Below are 18,138 nucleotides of genomic sequence, written 5' to 3' on the forward strand. Positions count from 1 at the left end.
GGTTTACAAAGCACATCTGAGACGCGCATAGACTTGCGCTTCCATCTTCAAAAGAACACGGGGTGTGCAAAATGCGCACAAAAATCAACATAAGGTGCGGTCTTGATGCGCGCCTTTCTACGGGAGAAGGTTTTGTGAAACAGAATGTTATGCATATAGGTTATTGAAGAGGTAGGTCCCAGCAGAGCCCAGTTGGACCCGCAAGACTCACCTCAAAGAGGGACGTCTGCGCAGTTGAACCCGCAAGACTCACCTTCAACAGGGACGTCTGCGCAAAGGCTAAACTCGCAACTCACCTTGAAGAGACGTCTGCGCAGAAACCAACTGGATCCGCAGGACCCACCATGCTCAGAGACGTGACGTCCTTAAGCGCAGTACGCAAGCTGTTCCCGCAGGAAAAGCCTCCCAATGGTCGACGTACTCCGCCTGTTCCCGCAGCAACGGATACTAGCCATCAGGGAAGGCTACCCGCGCAGCAAGGCTACACGCACAAGGTACTTAACTCTTAAATAATTCAGTAATGTCACCTGAAGGAGTGAGCAAGCCGGGGACACTCCCGCACAAAGCCGGGAACACTCCCGCACAAATGAGCCAGTCCGTACGATACTGGAGGATCTTTTGTACTGTACCTGACGAGGTATGGACAAAAGATCTGACCAAAGATACGACAGCTCACTGACAACAGTATGACGAGCAGCACGCTCTTGTACTGTATGTCACTATCAGCCGCTGCCTACTCACCAACCTGTCGGAGGACGTGCATAGCCTGCAGTTGGTGGAACAGGAATAGTGCACAGCCGGCCTGGTCACTATCAGCCGCTGCCTACCCACCAACCACCAGCATGGCACGTGCGTAGCCCACAGTTGGCAGAACAGGAATACTATTCAGCCGGCTGTACCTGCTTGGAAACCTACCTTCGGCTATAAATACTCCAACACCTTGAAATGGTATGGACACATGACATTACATTACATTACTTTATCACATCTTATCTTTTCTAGCAACCTCTTAATATACACTTATATTCAAGAGCAATCTAGTCTGATTCTCACGCCGGAGGGTGGTCACAAGGAGGTACCCCCCCCTTCTCAGTGACGAGCTCACGGTGTCTGTTTTGCAGGTCATCAGAACAACCATCTTTGCCGGAACTAATCCTCGTGGGAAACATCTATTTAACCCCCAGATTATCCGTAATCTGCCCGGGGTCAATTAGTGTTTCTTCAGTTATTTATTAATTCTTATATAGTGCTTACTTATCTCTAAATTGTGAGTAACTAGCGCCAGAAGCCTATGATAATTAATAAAAAAAACAGGGGGGCCTCAGTTTTAGACCCTATCACCTTGGTGTGCCTCACGCTTTTTAAATATATAATCACCACGATTAACTTTTTGACAAAGCAGCTAAGCAAAATAGACTTTGGCTTTCAGCCTTCACCACAATAGACATATTCAAAATGGGCCAATCAAGAGATGACAAACAGAATATACACACTAAGACAGCTAAAACTCAGCCGACACAAAAACTCATGGCGCAGTACAAAGGGGGGCACGCAATAGCCATTCAGACTGAAACAAATTTAGGTGGAAGCAAGGATTTAGCTCGTGCTTTTATATCCGCCAGCTAAATTTAGCCCCCGCTTTGCACGTATCCTTTTAATTCGTTTTCTTGTGTGCCCCATTGAACTTTTAAGGTTTTTTGAGCCAGCTACATTCTAGCCGTCTTAGCTGCCACTTCCTATTTATCATCTCATGATTGGCTGGTTTTAACATGTGTATTTTGGCTAACGGTGAAAGTCAAAGTTAATTATACATTGCGGCGTATTGAGCGTAACTTAAAAGTAGAATAATCCACCTTTAGAACCATAATTATAGACTGTTCATGTTTGTTCTTACAAACACACATGACTCCACAATTTGTGCAAAATCAATGCTCTGTGTATTAAAACTTAAGCAAAAATGATAGCTTGTTTGTAAAAAATATCCATTTATAATAATAATTGACATGTTAAATCAGTCTTATCAAATATCTAAAATAAAATTGTATGTTTATAGCACCAACAGAATTAAGCAAAAAGAACAAGTAGAAACCTTTGAGAAGAAGAGGCAAGATTTAGGGTTTGGAAATCGTCCAAAGCACCTATTGATGAGATTAAGCACACAGTTAATCAATGAATCAGTAGAAAATAAATGAACAAATTAAATTAAAGTTACCGAATGAAGAAGCTTACTGTCTAGAAGTTGGTCTAAATCGTCTGAGTGGTCGGCCATGGTGAATTCTGCTTTGCAAGAATTTGGGGGTAAAGTGGCAAAACATTTTGGGGGTGTTCGGTAGAGGGATTTGATTGGGGAGAAATGGAATTAGAAATATTTCTTTTGTTTGTTTTCCACTTTTCATTTCTATTTCTCTTTCTATTTCTCTAAAACTAGAGAATTCCATTTCTCTTTAAAACAAAGAGAAATCCATTTCTCAGCAGTCTTCTCATAGCATGTCACCACCTCGTCTCCGGCCACCACCCCGTCTTCGGCCACCACCTCGTCTCCGGCCGCCACCTCGTCTCTAAGTCTGCAACCGCCACCCCGTCTCCGTCGTTCGCAGTGGTGAAAACAGATATGGTAACCGGTTGTAGGTTGCAGGTGGTACGGGTGAACGGAGATTAGGGTTTCAAGTGGTGGTTCGTGGTAGGTTAGGGTTTTCAGATGGTCGGGTGATTGTGGTCGCAGGTGGGTGACAGTGGTGGTGGAAATCGGCGGTGGTCGCAGGTGGCTTCTGATTATCATCATCATCATCGCCACCACAACCACCACCACAAAATCTCCAAAGAGACAGTGATGACAGATCTGAGCCTCCTTTTTCTATATCTTATGTTCCAAAAATTTGAATCTTTTTAATTTCTTGTGTACTGTGGTTGAAGAAGGGGATTTGGTGGCGGCAGCCGGTGGTGGTGGGCTGTGGTTGAAGAAAGGGCTGTGGTGGTGGTGCTGGTGGTGTGGGGCTGTGGTGGTGGGGCTGGTGGTGGTGGTGGGGCTGTGGTGGTGGTGCTGGTGGTGGTGGGGCTGCGGTGGTGGGTGGTGTCAGGTTGGGTGGAGGTGGGGTTGGGTATGGTAGAGTTCTCTGTTTATTTTCTCGTGTACCAAACAAGAGAAATGATTCTCATTCTCCATACCAATTCTCTTTCTCTACAATTCCATTTCCATTTCTATTTTCTCTCATTTTCCATTCTCTGTACCAAACACCCCCTTATTTGGGGAAATTGCTGACGTCAGCAGCAGATGGGATATTTTGACATAATAATTAGATATTATCTTATTCAGGTTAAACAAAGGGTCTTGGAAACATTAAGGGGGTGTTTAGGATTCCTTGTATTTCTTTTTTTGTGACTTATGAATGATGAATAAGTTGTTTTTATGTTTATATAGTGTTTGGGAAACAATAAGTCCTTTTAACTTTCTTCTTATTGATAAGGTTAAAAAATAGGTTTTCAATAAGTTGGTATATGGTAACTTATCTGCTTATAGGTTTAGAATACCAATTCCGCCCTTCCATTCCACCCATGTCCTCAATAGGTTTAGAATAAAGTTGGGGTGTTTTGTCATTTTACATCAATAAGTGAAACCAAACATTTTAAAAAAAATAACTTATTGACTTATGTATATCCGAACACTTTTTTGAAAACTCCTTATTAGAAAATCGTAAGTCCTTTCCACTTATCACAAAAAGGCCTTTTCAACATAAATAAGGAATCCCAAACAAACCCTAATGGGCTACCAAACAATCCCTAATTTTAAGTGAAGAGTCCTCATGATCAAGTAATTAGATCGTGCTCATAGTAATGAAATGTGACGTCAATTTGATATATGCGGTCTAAGTTATCTTGAAAACAATCAAGTTCATGTGTTTAAGATTGTTCGTCCATAATGATAAGACAATGACGCAGATGCTGTGCATCGTATCCATGTCATTTGGTGTACATGGAGTACGACCAAACGGGTTTCATGTGACTAGAGGACACTAGAGATTAGAAGGTATAAGGAATGAAGGTTTGAAGTAGCATAGATTTTTATATTGATTTGTACCAATTTCCCGTTAACCCAATTAATCGTCTGCCTAGGTTGATTTGAACCGATTTCATTTGAACGGGGACTGATTTTGATCGACTAGTGCCTAGATCCTTCAACTAACCAAAATTGAGGTGTCGATTAATCGACTGCCTAGTTTGACTTTTGCAACACTTTTTATGATGAAGGGGATGAGAAGTGGCATGAGATAAGCAAATTAAAGTTAGGGATTGGTGATAAGAGTATTAGAGACATAGAATAAATGTTATGGACTAAAGAAAGAGGTATGAACTTCTATGACGATTATACTACATATATTGCTTTTGTCAGTTAAAGATTATCACGGTCAATGTGTAAGTATGTTCGATATACACTTGTGTCATTTGGATGGAGATTGGCAATGAAAAATTTGAGTTAATCTCTGTGAGGTTGTCACTTCGAATCTCGAGCCCAGCCAGGGTTTTGTTCCACCGTGTGTTATGCCAGATATTTCTACTCCTATGACGGCATAACGACTATCAAATGATAATCGGCAATATGGTTTCATGGGAAATGACCAGGCCAAATTCTAAATTTTTTTATTTTTGAAAGAAAAGCAAAATACGTGCCCAAATCTTTTATGTGTTAAACCAAGCCACAAGCAGCAGTGAGATAGACAACCGATGGCTACGGCGGCGTTGTCACCGGCGACCGCCTCACTCCGCCTGAAACCTTTCTCCTCCACCGTCCGCTTCCTATCCTTGTACAACCTCCACCACCACCAACCAAAGACTAACAAAAGCATATTCCAATTCATCACCACTCCCCATCACCCGCTTAAACTCCCCAACCACTTCAACCGCCGATGCTTCTCCTCAGTCGTAACGGCCTCTGTAACGTCTGGAGAGGTTGTTGAGAAGCTGAAAACAGAATCTGTTGGTGAGTTCCGTAAGCGGTTGAGGATTGGTGATATTAAAGGAGGGGAGAGTGAGGGTTTGGATAAGTTAGGCCAAACGTTAACGGTTAGGGGTTGGGTTCGAACGCTTCGGGTTCAAAGCAGTGTTACTTTCATTGAGGTAAGTAAGTTATAAGTAATTGATGATGAATTATCTTTGGTTTTATGTGTTCATTATACTATTGTTAGGTCTAGAGGTGATCAATAACTGAAAACCAATGAAACCGAACCGCAATTAACCAAAAATAGGCATTGGACTTATTCTGTACCCTACCGAACCATTCATATTTTCATATATTTCAAGCCTTTATACCTCCATTTCATGTTTTATTCCATCATTTCAAGTATCTATACCTCTGTTTCGTGTATTTCTACCTTCATTTCATGTAGATATGCCTCTATTTCATGTATTTGTATGCCTATATCGCGTGATTTATTCATTCACTGAGGGTTTGGATAAATTTTGCATTTTGAGTTTATTTAGTTTTAAGGTAGGGCCGTAGGGGTGAGCAAAATCCAAGCCATTGCCGGAAACTGAAAAGTTAACTGGAATTAAGGATGACTGAGCAAAACCAACGGGTATGGTTAAGCGAATTTGATTAACCGACCTTTCGGTTATGGTTACGGTTACGGTTAATGCGCCTCTCCGTTAATTGACTTCAACTGAAACCAAACAGAATTTTGTATGTTTATGTTTTTCCAAATATCATCTCTTTATTTTCAGCTTCGAACATTTAAATTTATGTTGCAACGGTCTATAGTGTAGCTTCGAACACCATAACTATGTTTGGAATCGACATATTTCACCTTAGAAGCTTCATAATTGAGTTTGGAACACCATAACCAACCAATTTCGACTAGAACAAAGGAAAAAAAAAATATAACACAAAACATACGTTGGACAATTAACCGAACCTAACCAAAACCAACTTATAACTGACGGTTAACTGGCCTATGGTTAGCCAACCATCGGTTAGGTTATGCTTAAGCACCCATAAACGAACCGAACCGATTTTGCACACCTCTATTTTAAGAAATAGTTGATATTATATGTGTTCATTTTAGTATTGTTAGGCCCTCTGTTATAAAGAAAACGCTAAAATACATTATAATCTCAAACCTATTGCTTTTGCGGCGTAGCTTGTTGTCCATTTGCCTTCTGTCTTGATGTAAACGTTATACTTTATGCAAACTTGTTATGATTTGCTGCGAGTTATAAGACTTGTAGTATTCTGTATGTGATACATTTGATTAAAGATCAAAGAAGTTGGTACCTGTTGCTCAAACGACTTAATAACCATATAAAACTAATAAACTAATTACATCTATATGTTTTGGTGGATAGTTAGTTAGTGATGCATTCAATGCAGGTGAATGATGGTTCATGCGTTTCAAACATGCAATGTGTGATTGATTCAGATGCTGAAGGTTATGATCAGGTAGCATATCGAAATCATATTGATATATTGTTAAAAAAAAGCATTTTTCACTTGATTTGCAAAATTTCACATTTTTCATTTTTCAATTGCTTTACAAAATTTCACATTTTTCATTTATCACCTTTTTCTTTATTTGCCTATTTATCATATAAATAATGTTCGTTATGTTCTGAGTTATTGATAGGTTGACAATGGTTTAATAACAACGGGTGCGTCAGTCTGTGTAGAAGGAGTTGTGGTACCTAGTCAAGGAAAGAAGCAAAAAATAGAGTTGAAAATTAGCAAACTTGTTACGGTATAAACTTGAAAATTACTTTTTATGTTGTTTTTTTCAATTTATAATCTGTTTATTATACACTTGTAGGTTGGTAAAAGTGATCCATCATTTCCCATTCAGAAGAAAAAAGTCACCCGAGAATTTTTAAGAAGCAAGGCACATCTGCGTCCTAGAACAAACACATTCAGTGCGGTATGATTTTATCATGTAATGGTAATTGGTTTAGTCGAATATTAGTTGTGTTTTTTTTATTATGCTGATTAAACTTGTTTAATATTTATTTTAACTTTAGGTAGCAAGGGTTAGAAATGCTTTAGCCTATGCTACACACAAATTCTTTCAAGAAAACGGGTTTGTATGGGTCGCAAGTCCTATTATTACTGCTTCAGATTGTGAAGGTGCTGGTGAGCAATTTTGTGTAACCACATTGGTATGTACCTTATGTATTTTTCGTTTTTGTAATGCTATTTTTTTAGTGAGTTCAATTTTATTTTACATTTTGATCTTAATTGATGTGGTAACAGATACCTACTTCCAAAGAAGTTATTGATTCTCAGGCCGATGCCATTCCAAGAACAGAAAATGGCTTGATTGATTGGTCACAAGTGAGGCTTGCTTTTTTCTTAATTTTTAAATGTATTTTTGGATTTAATTTAATTCATGAGTTGCCTCCTGATTTGACAGGACTTTTTTGAAAAACCAGCATTCTTGACAGTTTCTGGTCAACTCAATGGCGAAACATATGCAACTGCTCTTACTGATGTACATCTTTTTTCATATATTAATAAAGTTTTTGATCCGATTAATGAATGCGGTTATTTTATTACTTATGAAAACATTTACTTTCAGGTGTATACATTTGGTCCTACGTTCCGAGCAGAAAATTCCAACACTTCTAGACATTTAGCCGAATTTTGGGTATTCTTTCTGTTTTCTCTAAAGCCATTTGAGTTTTGTATTTTACATTACTGAATTAAAGAATGCGTTTTTTGGTTTTTAATTTTCTATTTATATTTTGAAGATGATTGAGCCCGAGCTTGCATTTGCGGACTTGAATGATGATATGGCATGTGCCACTGCCTATCTACAGTATGTCGTATGTTACTTCATCGACCCTTGATAGCTAGTAAATTACCTTATAACTCCTCTGCCTTGAAAAAAGTTTTACTGTCTAAAGGTGTAATATAGAAATTCCACTTTATAAGCTTTGATATGAACTTAATATGTAGTTTTCCACAATTTAGGTGAAACATGTTCTTGAAAATTGCAAGGAAGATATGGATTTCTTCAATAATTGGATTGAGAAAGGAATCATTGACCGTTTGAGTGTAAGGTTTTCTGTGCAACTTATTATCATTCATCTTTAAATTATAATCTATTGTTTTCAGTTGTTATATATGTATAACCTGTGATTTTACTCAACAGGATGTTGTCGAGAAAAGCTTTGTGCGAATGACTTACACAGATGCAGTTGAACTGCTTCTAAAATCAAAGAAGAAATTTGAATTTCCGGTACTTATTGTAACTTTTTATGTACATCTTAAAGTTGCCAAATTCTTTGACTTTTGAGAGTCAAACCTGTTATGCTATAGGTGAAATGGGGATGTGATTTGCAAAGTGAGCATGAACGATATATAACCGAGGAGGCTTTTAACGGATGTCCTGTTATTATAACAGACTACCCTAAGGCATGATCTTCTTCTACTGTATGTAAATTAATACTATTAGTACTTTAAAGTTTAATCATCTGTAGTTTTTCTTTAAAACATTCAGGATATTAAGGCGTTCTACATGCGACTAAATGATGATGGGAAAACCGTTGCAGCCATGGATATGCTGGTCCCGCGGGTAAAATATTATTTGCATTCATTTCATGCCATGCACCTAATAATATTATCCATGCAATAAATATAAACTTCTTTGCGAATTTGTGATATGTATATATATTTATTTATTTGTTGTGTGTTAGGTTGGTGAGCTTATTGGTGGAAGTCAAAGGGAAGAACGTCTGGATTATCTGGAAGCCCGCTTAGATGAACTGAACCTCAATAAAGAGAGCTTTTGGTGGTATCTGGATCTTCGGCGTTATGGTACAGGTCAGCATTAAAAATAACATCTTTTTTTTCAAGTTTTATAAGTGAATAAAACATAAACTCAGCATTGTTGTACTAATTGTTTTGTCCTATGTAGTTCCACACGCGGGATTTGGATTAGGTTTTGAAAGGCTTGTGCAATTTACAACTGGAATTGATAACATTCGGGACACGATTCCATTCCCTCGGGCACCCGGTTCAGCTGAATTTTAGGTTCAGTTTTATCCGGGAAACACATTTTTTTCATTGTAACTTCTTCATATGCAAATTTAGACATAAAAGGGAAGATTTTTTTTATCATAAACTTATTCAATTGTTTATTATAACTTATTTTTGATTATTCATTACAAATTTAGTTGTATAGATGCATGATTACAGTTATATTTGTTACATCTTTTGACTTATTATGAACACCTTGAAGAGTGGCATATGCCATTCAGCCATTGTCTCATTGGTAACAAAACAGTAAACGGTACACTTTAAAGCAAAACCTATTACTATTACTATTACTATACAAGTGGATATGCATACAGAACATTAGAAACCAGAAATTACGGATGCAAACGTGTCGAGTTGCTCGCGAGCTACTGAGCTCGGATCGATAAAAATAACTTGAAATGAGCCAAGCTTGAGCTGGCCCCGGGCCTAAAAAAAAGCTTATTTAGTTATCGAGCCCGAGCTCTAGCTTTGTATGGGAAGCGTTTAGGCTTGTCAACCTTAACGAGCCTTGTATATTTTTAAGTTTGACCTTTTTTGGACTTCTATGTATTAAGTTAACACTTCACAGCCGAGCTCGAGCAGGGCTTTGGCTTGTTGAAGGTACTAAACAAGTTCGAGCCGAGCTTAAGCTCATTTAAGATTTTTCTCGAAGTAAAAGAAATGTACATAAATTAATTAATAAATAAATAAATGAGTCAAGCCCGAGCTTGAAAAAATAACTTACAAGCCTAGCTTGAACTTTAAAGAAAGAGCTCTAGCCTAATCATGCTCGCCTGCTCGGGCTTGGCTCGGCTTGTTTACCCCCATGTCAAAGACCATATTAAACTTGGTTTTTAAGTTCAAGATCATCACTACTAGGGATAAATACACGCGCGTACGTAAATGGACATTCCAACATATTGATAACTGGCAAATATTTCATTTTGTGTTTAATATTGTTGGACTTCATTATCGATTTAAATTCGAAATTTAACAAAAATATGTAATTGCTTGTCGTGCTCATTCTATTACATTTGAATAACCAAAAATAGTAATCATTATCCTTATCCTTTGATAATTCATGTCATCCCCTTAAAGAGAAACATTAGACATTTTTCTCAAAACCAATTTTAATGAATTTGATACGTAAAATAGTGGTACATTCTACATGTTTGAATAATGTCCAAATGAGTATTCATATGTAAACTAATGTTAATCCATTACATGATTAAATAAATAAAGAGAAAAATACGGTTTTCGTTGTATGTTTAAATTTACTATCTTAGTCCAAAAGTTTAAAATCTGTTTTTTCATCCCTAGAGTTTCAATTCGTCAATCTTGTTAACATATTTCGGATTGAAATAGCAGATTTTAACAAACCACATCGACGAAAATTGCAACAAAAATGATACTTTAGAAACGGAAATAACATATATTAAACTTTTGGACTGAAATAACAAATTTGAACAGATCATAAAGAAGAAAACCGCACTTTACTCATAAATAAAACTGCAAACATATTTTCTCATAAGAATTGCATAATTCAATGCATAAAAAATAATTGTAAAACTGCCCAACATAATTTCTAAAATTAAACTACTAAATAGTATTATTATATATAACAATTAAGAAGCTTTGCGACACAACCACGTGATTGGTTCATGTGGCCTTGTGTGGTTGGTCGGCTTTTTTATTTACTTTTAATTTGTTCTCGTTTTTAAACTCGCGTCGGTTCGACACCGCGAAATACGTTTTTTTACTATTGATAACGTCAAATGATTCCGGCCGAATTCGTGTCAGCTCGCGATCGCAACCTAAGGTTTTTTTCCCCACAAGTTTTTTTTGTTCATCGATTCTAGACGAATCCGCATTAAATCACGGCCACAGCGTGCACATATTTTTTGGGTTTCGCCACTGTCTTTTTTATGTAAATATGTTGAATATGTTGTATTTTGAGTGCGGACGAATTAACTTATTGCTTTAATTTCGGTGTCGTAACCTAACCTGATACTAGCCGAACTCATGTCGGTTCACCACTACAACACATGGTTTTCTGTGTACGATTTAGTGCTGACGACGTTGATTACGACTAAATTCGTGTTGGTTCGCAAACGCAGCACGCGGGTTTTTTTATTACTTTTTTTGTCCCTCGATTCCAGAATCAACAAAATTCGTATCAGTCGCAACTACAACACGAGCGTGTTTTATTTGTTCGCCACATTTTTTATATTTTAAACCTGTTAAAGTGTTGTATTTGATAGTTTGCGTTATTTTTGGCGTCGTAACCAGATGCCAACCGAAGTGTCATCGGTTCGTAACCGCAACGTGTATTTTGTTATGTTAATTTGTTGTATTTTTCGTTAACTAAATTTGGGGGGGGGGGGCAGGTTATTGGTTTCGTAACACGACACCGATCAAATTACCTCAACTCGCAAACGCACTGCACGATTGATAAGTTGTATGAGCACGACTGTAAATAACATCAACCCGACGCAACACGTCGGGAATGTTGTTGGTGGGAATCAAATTCATTACCTTCCTTTTAAAATGTTTGTGGCTTACCAACTCAACTAAAATGAATTGATGGTAACCTTTTTTTTTTCTTAATTGGTAAAGATTCACAACCTTTCATTTTTATTTTCTAATACAAATACATTTTATTATTACTAATATATGTATTTTAGAAAATTATTTATATCTTATGAATTCATAAGATATGTTATTATACATGTTATTCAGTTTAAGTTTTTTGTTGTATTTTTTAATCACCCGTATATCAGAGGCTATATCCTAATATACTGAATATTACATTATCAACTTCCTCAAGTTGGAGTACTTTAAACCACTTGGAAAAGTCCAATGCAGGATACAGAAACAAACTAAACAATTATATATATTTTAAATGGGGGAAAACCATCACAAAGTTTTGTTGAAACGTGTGGCGGTTAACTCGGTAAACTTAGTAAGAACTCTGCCGGCTGACTACGATAATAATATCGTTATTGCTGACTGCCCAGTTAGTGTTAACCGTCTAGCTAGACTTACTCATGATTAGGCATGCCACTTTAGACCACAATTCCAAACCCTACGTAAAAAAACTCAAACCTGAACCATAGTAATTCGGATCGGTTTTCTGCTTTTTAAGTTTTGAAACCCAAAAACCCAAATAAAGTATATGGCATTCTGAAACCCGACATTAGGTATAGTCATTTCGGTTCGCATTCCACCAATGGCATCGAAATCGAACTAGTTTCAAATCTTTTTAACTCGTGTGAATATTTTTCCGGATTTGACTTTGATATTAAGTAAACACACTTAATCAAAACCCACTAAAATGAGTAAAATCTTAACCAATGATTTTATTTCATTTTTTTTATTCCAAAAATTTGGTGAAAAAGTCCTTGACCATAATTACACGTAATTCATTAAGAGATATGCTCAACTTCGTAAGGTTGAAAAACACCTTTTATCTTAATCATAAGAAGAAGCATACCTTTAATTATTTTTAGTAAGACTTGTATAAATCTTAGAAGAGCCGTTTGTTAATTGATGAGTAGAAGGAACCCATTGCCACATCATCCTACTTCTATTCCAAGCGTGTCCCACATACAAACATGCTTATATATATATGTAGGATATGCATGCATATACACACCCCGAATAAGTTTGATAACCTATATATCCTTATCAGGCTGTATGTATTATTCACAAATGGCCACGACCATAAGAGACAAGACACTATCCGGCGTCGGAAACCTAATAAAACTCCTCCCAACCGGGACGGTCTTCACATTCCAGTTCCTAAACCCGGTCCTAACGAACAACGGCCACTGCTCGACCGTCAACAAATACCTCTCCGCCGCCCTCATCACCGTCTGCGGCCTCTCATGCATATTATCCTCATTCACAGACAGCTACGAAGACGAAGACGGCACTACCCATTACGGGGTGGCCACCCCGCATGGGTTCTGGCCGTCTCCGTCTGTTGATGTCTCCACGTACAAGCTTAGAGTTGGGGACTTTGTGCATGCGGCTTTTGCCGCGGTGGTGTTTGCGGTGGTGGCATTGTTGGATGATAATACTGTCCAGTGTTTTTACCCGGGATTCGAGACGAATGAGAAGATGTTGATGATGGTGATCCCGCCTGTGATCGGGGCGGTTTCGGGCTCGGTGTTTATGTTGTTTCCGAATACTCGGCATGGAATTGGGTACCCATCATCATCTTCAAGCAGCCAGAGCTAAGTGACCAAGTGAAGCATATGCATAATATTATGTATGGGCTTAATTCATGCTTAAAGGAGACATGTTGTATTGTTGTTTAATACTATGTTATCATGTTTGGGTTTGAAGTATGACATATATTTTTAAATTTGAATTTTTTTTTTGGGATGTATTTGATGAATATGGGTTCGGTTCGGTTATGAAACAAAACTGAATCATAACTAAAGCTGTATTCAAGTCCTAGTTAATTAGTGATGTCTTCTTTTATTAACTGGTATGGTATATATCGTCTTGCAATAATCCTATATGGCTATATTTAATATAAGATGATCATTAAAACCAATATCCATCACTAATGAAAACAATCACTAAATACATCTAACATAAATAATAATAATAAATATATAATACTTTTAAAAACTGTAAAAAGTATATGTCGACAAAGAGTTCTGCTTTTGTGGCGACACAACAACTGTCAAGTGACATCAGCGTTATGGTTTCCAGGGAAACACCCAAGCCAAACTCTAAAGCAGCTGTGAACACGATTAAGACAACAAAGTCGGGTTAGAATAGGGTAACGGGCTCCCTAAATTTAGAGTGTGATGGTTTAAACACAAAAAAAAAGTTGTCATTTTAAAAAAAAGATAGCCTCTTGATGGAAAGTCCATCGATAAAGCATGTGTATCGGACCATTAGTGCGTTATGGTTTTTCAATCGTAATTCAAATAACATACAAGATGCATTGTAAGATTACTTATGTCATATTAGTTATATGTCAATCGTAATTCAAATATAAGTTAATAACGTACAAGATGCATTTTTATATTACTTAATCGTTATCTGTATAACCACTTTTATATCATTTTTTAAAACCAAAATGCCTCACTCACGTATATGACATAATAACTTGTGCGTTATTTTAAAAACCAAAAGGTCAATTATGGTTGTGTATTCACTTTAACTCACGTATATGACATAATAATAAGTAATATTAAAATGCATCAGCTCGTGGGTTATTTTTAAAACCAAAAAAGCCAATTTTATAAGCCATTCCAATATGCATGAGCGTGACATGGTCAACTATATAAGTACATCATACGCAAATAAAATAACTACTTTTGTGAACTTTCATTTTATAAAATAGAAATTCTAATATCAATAATTTGGGAAAATTCCAAAATATTCCAATTTAGTGGAGAGATCCGCAAATGACCCCTTTCATTCGAATATTTCATATATGTTCATCCAAAACCTGTCGACAGAGACAAATTTTAAACAAAATCCGTTATCGCCGACGAGTTTTGTTAGAGCCAATCAAAACCAACCACGTGTTTCAAATCTATCGGCTCAAACAACTTTTGAACCAGACCCGTCGGCTCCGACAACTTTTATAAATTTTGGAATTCGTCTTTTTTAAACCCGTCGATTTTAACAAAGTTTTGAATTTTTTGTTTTTTTTAATATTACTTATTATAATTATTTTTTCTCGTATTTAATTTTTCTTTTATAACTTTTAAAATACAAGACTTTAAAAATTTTTGAATATACCGTTGAGACGTGCTTATTTTTATTTACGCGCCAATATAAATTTTACTCAAAACCGAGTCGGGTCAAATATATATCAAAACGTTCAATAAAAACTTGACCCGACTCGGTCTTGAATAAAATTTATGTTGGCACGTAGATAAAAATAAGCATATTTCAACAGCATGTTCGAAATTTATAAAACATTATTTTTTAAAAGTTATAAAAGAAAAACGAAACATAATTATGTTATAAAAAAAGTTACAAACTTCAAAATATGAAATTATGTCGTGAACTACGAAATTGAATTCAAAATGGTTTGGGACACCACCTTTTATCCAGGTGACATGCTATCATTGACTTTTAAAACTCAGTCTTTACGATCATAAATGTGTGGTCGCCGACGAGATTTGTATAGACAGAGTATTCAAATAAAAATGAATAAATGGTGTTTTTCTCTCTACTAAAAGCAACATTTTAAGAATTTTTCTTCAATAATTTATCTACAAAAAATTAAAACCAATATGTTACATGCATAACCACTTTTATATCACTTTTTAATACATTTTCCACTTGTTTTTATTTTTTTAGGGCCATGATATTTTATTAATTTAAATCTAAATAGTAAGCAATAGTTTTTATTTTTTTTTTTATTTTTTTTTTATTTTTTTTTTCTTGTCAAAAAAAAAAATCCTGAGTAAGAAGCCTTATGAAGGTTTTTGCTACAACAAAAAAATCATATTTATCAAACCATAAACATCTACAACACATTTTCTATCCAAAACAATACATAACCAGCACTAAATTCACCCAATTAAACCCTTTTAATTCTTGTTCTAATAACAATGACAAACCAAATGAATATTTATATGATCTGGGTCACAAGATCCGAGAATGCACGAATTCGGGTCTTTATAACCATGGCCAACAGCTTCATTGTTACATTTTAAAATCTGGGTTAACTACCAATGTGTTCATTTCATCTGCATTGATAAATTTTTATGTTAAAATGGACTTGGTAAATGATGCCCACCAACTGTTTGATGAAATTCCTGAACCGGGTTTAGTCGCTTGGAACGCGTTGATCTCGGGGTATGTTCGTTCAGGGAAGTTTCGTCAGGGTTTGAGTTTGTTTCTTGAGCTAGAAAAGTCGGGAATTTGTTCGGATTCGTACTCGTATACTGCGGTTTTAGCTGTTTGTGGACAGCTAAGTTTTATACAGTTGGGCAAGTGTGTTCACTCCAAGATTGTTAAATCTGGTGTGGAATCAAGTACTTTTGTGTCTAATTGTTTAATTGATATGTATGGAAAATGTGAGGTTGTTGAAGACGCGATCAAGATTTTCGACGAAATGTGGTTTAAGGACATGTTTTCGTGGAACTCGGTGATTGGTGCGTGTACTCGAAACGAAAGAAGCGAGCAAGCAGTCGGGTTTTTGAATCAAATGCCTAACCCGGATACGATATCGTACAATGAGATCATCACGGGCATTGCACGGTTTGGGGACATGGAACAAGCCATTGCGATTCTATCAACTATGCCAAACCCTAATTCATCTTCTTGGAACTCGATTCTAACCGGGTATGTGAACCGCAACGATCCAAGAAATGCTCTTAAGGTATTTGGTCAAATGCATTCAAAAGGCGTACGAATGGACGAGTTCACGTTTTCGAGCATATTAAGTGGTGTGGCGCGTGTTGGAGCGTATAGATCGGGAACTTTAATCCATTGTTGTGTGGTGAAGCTCGGTTTTGATGAAACGGTAGTAGTTGGTAGTGCTTTGATCGATATGTATTCGAAATGCGGGCAGGTAAACGCAGCCGAGTTCATTTTTGAATCGTTGCATAATAAAAATTTAGTAACTTGGAACGCAATGATATCGGGATTTGCTCATAATGAGAATTCAAGTAAAGTGATTGAACTATTCGAGCTAATGAAACACATGAAGGATGTACACCCAGACGGGATCACGTTTTTAAACGTGTTATCTGCTTGTTGGCATAACAAGAGGCCATTAGAAGTTGCAGCCCAGTACTTTGAATCAATGATACGCGATTACGGCATAGATCCAACGGTCGAGCATTGTTCTTGCATGATCAGGCTTATGGGCCATGAAGATGAGGTTTGGAGAGCTGAAGGAATGATAAACAGGCTCGGGATTGAGTCGTGTGGGGGTGTCTGGAGGGCGTTGCTAGCGGCTTGTGTCGATTGTGGGGATTTAAAAGTGGCTGAAACTGCAGCTAGAAAGGTGGTTGATCTTGAAGGTGATGGTGACTTTGTTTATGTTATGATGTATAATATTTATGCGCGGTTTGGTAAGTGGGAGGATGCGGGTGTCGTGAGGAAGACGATGAGAGACAAAAAGGTGTCAAAAGAGGCCGGTTTTAGCTGGATTGAAAGATAATAGTTGATATAGAGGTGCACAAATCGGGTTCAAATGGAAAACCCGAACCGGTTCCAAACCGGTTTTTTCACACCGGGTTGTAAAATGGCACCGGTTTCAATCAAGAACCGGTTCGGTTCCCGACCCGAACCGATGCCCAGATATGCGAACTTTTAAGAACCGGGTAGGGTATGAACCGGAACCAGTTTTTACGTAAAAACCGGTTCCACCGGTTTTTTTTGAAATTTAAATATTAGAGCCGTTAGGAACCGGTTCCAACGGCTATATAGCCGTTTTTGACCGTTGGAACCGGCTTTTTAACTATAAATAGGTTATTTTCTTACTATAAATAGCAAGGTTTGTTTGTTTACTTGTTAAACCACTTCCAAAACTATAAAACACACTCCAAACCACAATTAACCTTAAACCGACAACAAATGGCAACCAATGATGACGTTGTTATGGTGATCGAAACAACAAGATGCCCCGATGTTTGGGTTCATTACGATTTGTGTCTCATGACCGACTCACATGAGTTGGTGTCTAAAAAAAACCGGTTCCAACGGCTAATTGGTGTCTAAAAAACCGGTTCCAACGGCTATATTACCGTTGGAACCGGTTCCAACGGCTAGTTTGACTTTTGTTTGACCCTTCAAAAAAAACCCGTCGGAACCGGTTTTTCCGGGTACGAACCGAACCGGTTCCAATTAGGAACCGGGTTGGAACTGGTACTAACATACAAATAGGAGAACCGGGTACGATTTTTGGGTACAAAAATACCCAAACCGAGTATTGTTCCAACTGGGTTGGAACTGGAACCGGTTCCGGTTCGGTTCCACCAGTTAGGTTCCGGAACCGGTTTTTTTGTGCACGTCTAAGTTGATATGATATTAGTTTAACTTATATGTCAAATCATTTGTATGTAGATTTTGGTAATTTTCTATAAAACACATTTGTTCATTTCCTTTCATTTAACCTTAATCTAGCAAACGTACAAAAACGAACGATATCA

General features: G+C 37.1%; 3 protein-coding genes and 1 pseudogene across 5 annotated transcripts in view; 3 read left to right on the forward strand and 1 right to left on the reverse strand.

The window, feature by feature from the left end:
- Positions 1-2,287, reverse strand: part of LOC143586464 (peroxisome biogenesis protein 19-2-like) — a 106,168-nt gene extending 103,881 nt beyond the window's left edge. For all 3 annotated transcript variants that reach the window (XM_077068002.1, XM_077068001.1, XM_077068000.1), the window contains exons 1-2: positions 2,230-2,287; positions 2,090-2,138 (exon numbers count right to left, since the gene is read on the reverse strand). In XM_077068002.1, coding sequence (XP_076924117.1) covers positions 2,090-2,138; positions 2,230-2,269 — 89 coding nt within the window. In that variant the 5' untranslated portion in view covers positions 2,270-2,287. The remainder of the gene's footprint in view (positions 1-2,089; positions 2,139-2,229) is intronic.
- Positions 2,288-4,719: 2,432 nt separating this feature from the next.
- LOC143586466 (asparagine--tRNA ligase, chloroplastic/mitochondrial-like) lies at positions 4,720-9,150 on the forward strand. Its single transcript, XM_077068003.1, has 15 exons — positions 4,720-5,112; positions 6,362-6,430; positions 6,615-6,725; positions 6,795-6,899; positions 7,000-7,137; positions 7,232-7,312; positions 7,392-7,469; positions 7,557-7,625; positions 7,729-7,803; positions 7,952-8,035; positions 8,133-8,219; positions 8,300-8,395; positions 8,481-8,555; positions 8,677-8,803; positions 8,898-9,150. Exons 1-15 carry the CDS (start codon positions 4,720-4,722, stop codon positions 9,011-9,013), a joined length of 1,704 nt encoding a protein of 567 aa, XP_076924118.1. The 3' UTR covers positions 9,014-9,150.
- A 3,559-nt stretch (positions 9,151-12,709) lies between these two features.
- Positions 12,710-13,240, forward strand: LOC143586467 (protein DMP2-like). The gene has a single exon (XM_077068004.1). It carries the CDS (start codon positions 12,710-12,712, stop codon positions 13,238-13,240), a length of 531 nt encoding a protein of 176 aa, XP_076924119.1.
- A 2,212-nt stretch (positions 13,241-15,452) lies between these two features.
- Positions 15,453-17,147, forward strand: LOC143586470 (putative pentatricopeptide repeat-containing protein At5g47460 pseudogene; annotated as a pseudogene).
- Positions 17,148-18,138: the final 991 nt, after the last annotated feature.

The sequence above is a fragment of the Bidens hawaiensis genome, unplaced genomic scaffold (assembly GCF_021521415.1).
Source record: "Bidens hawaiensis isolate Kalapana, Puna unplaced genomic scaffold, B.hawaiensis_p1.1 tig00034667_1, whole genome shotgun sequence".
NCBI lineage: Eukaryota > Viridiplantae > Streptophyta > Magnoliopsida > Asterales > Asteraceae > Bidens > Bidens hawaiensis.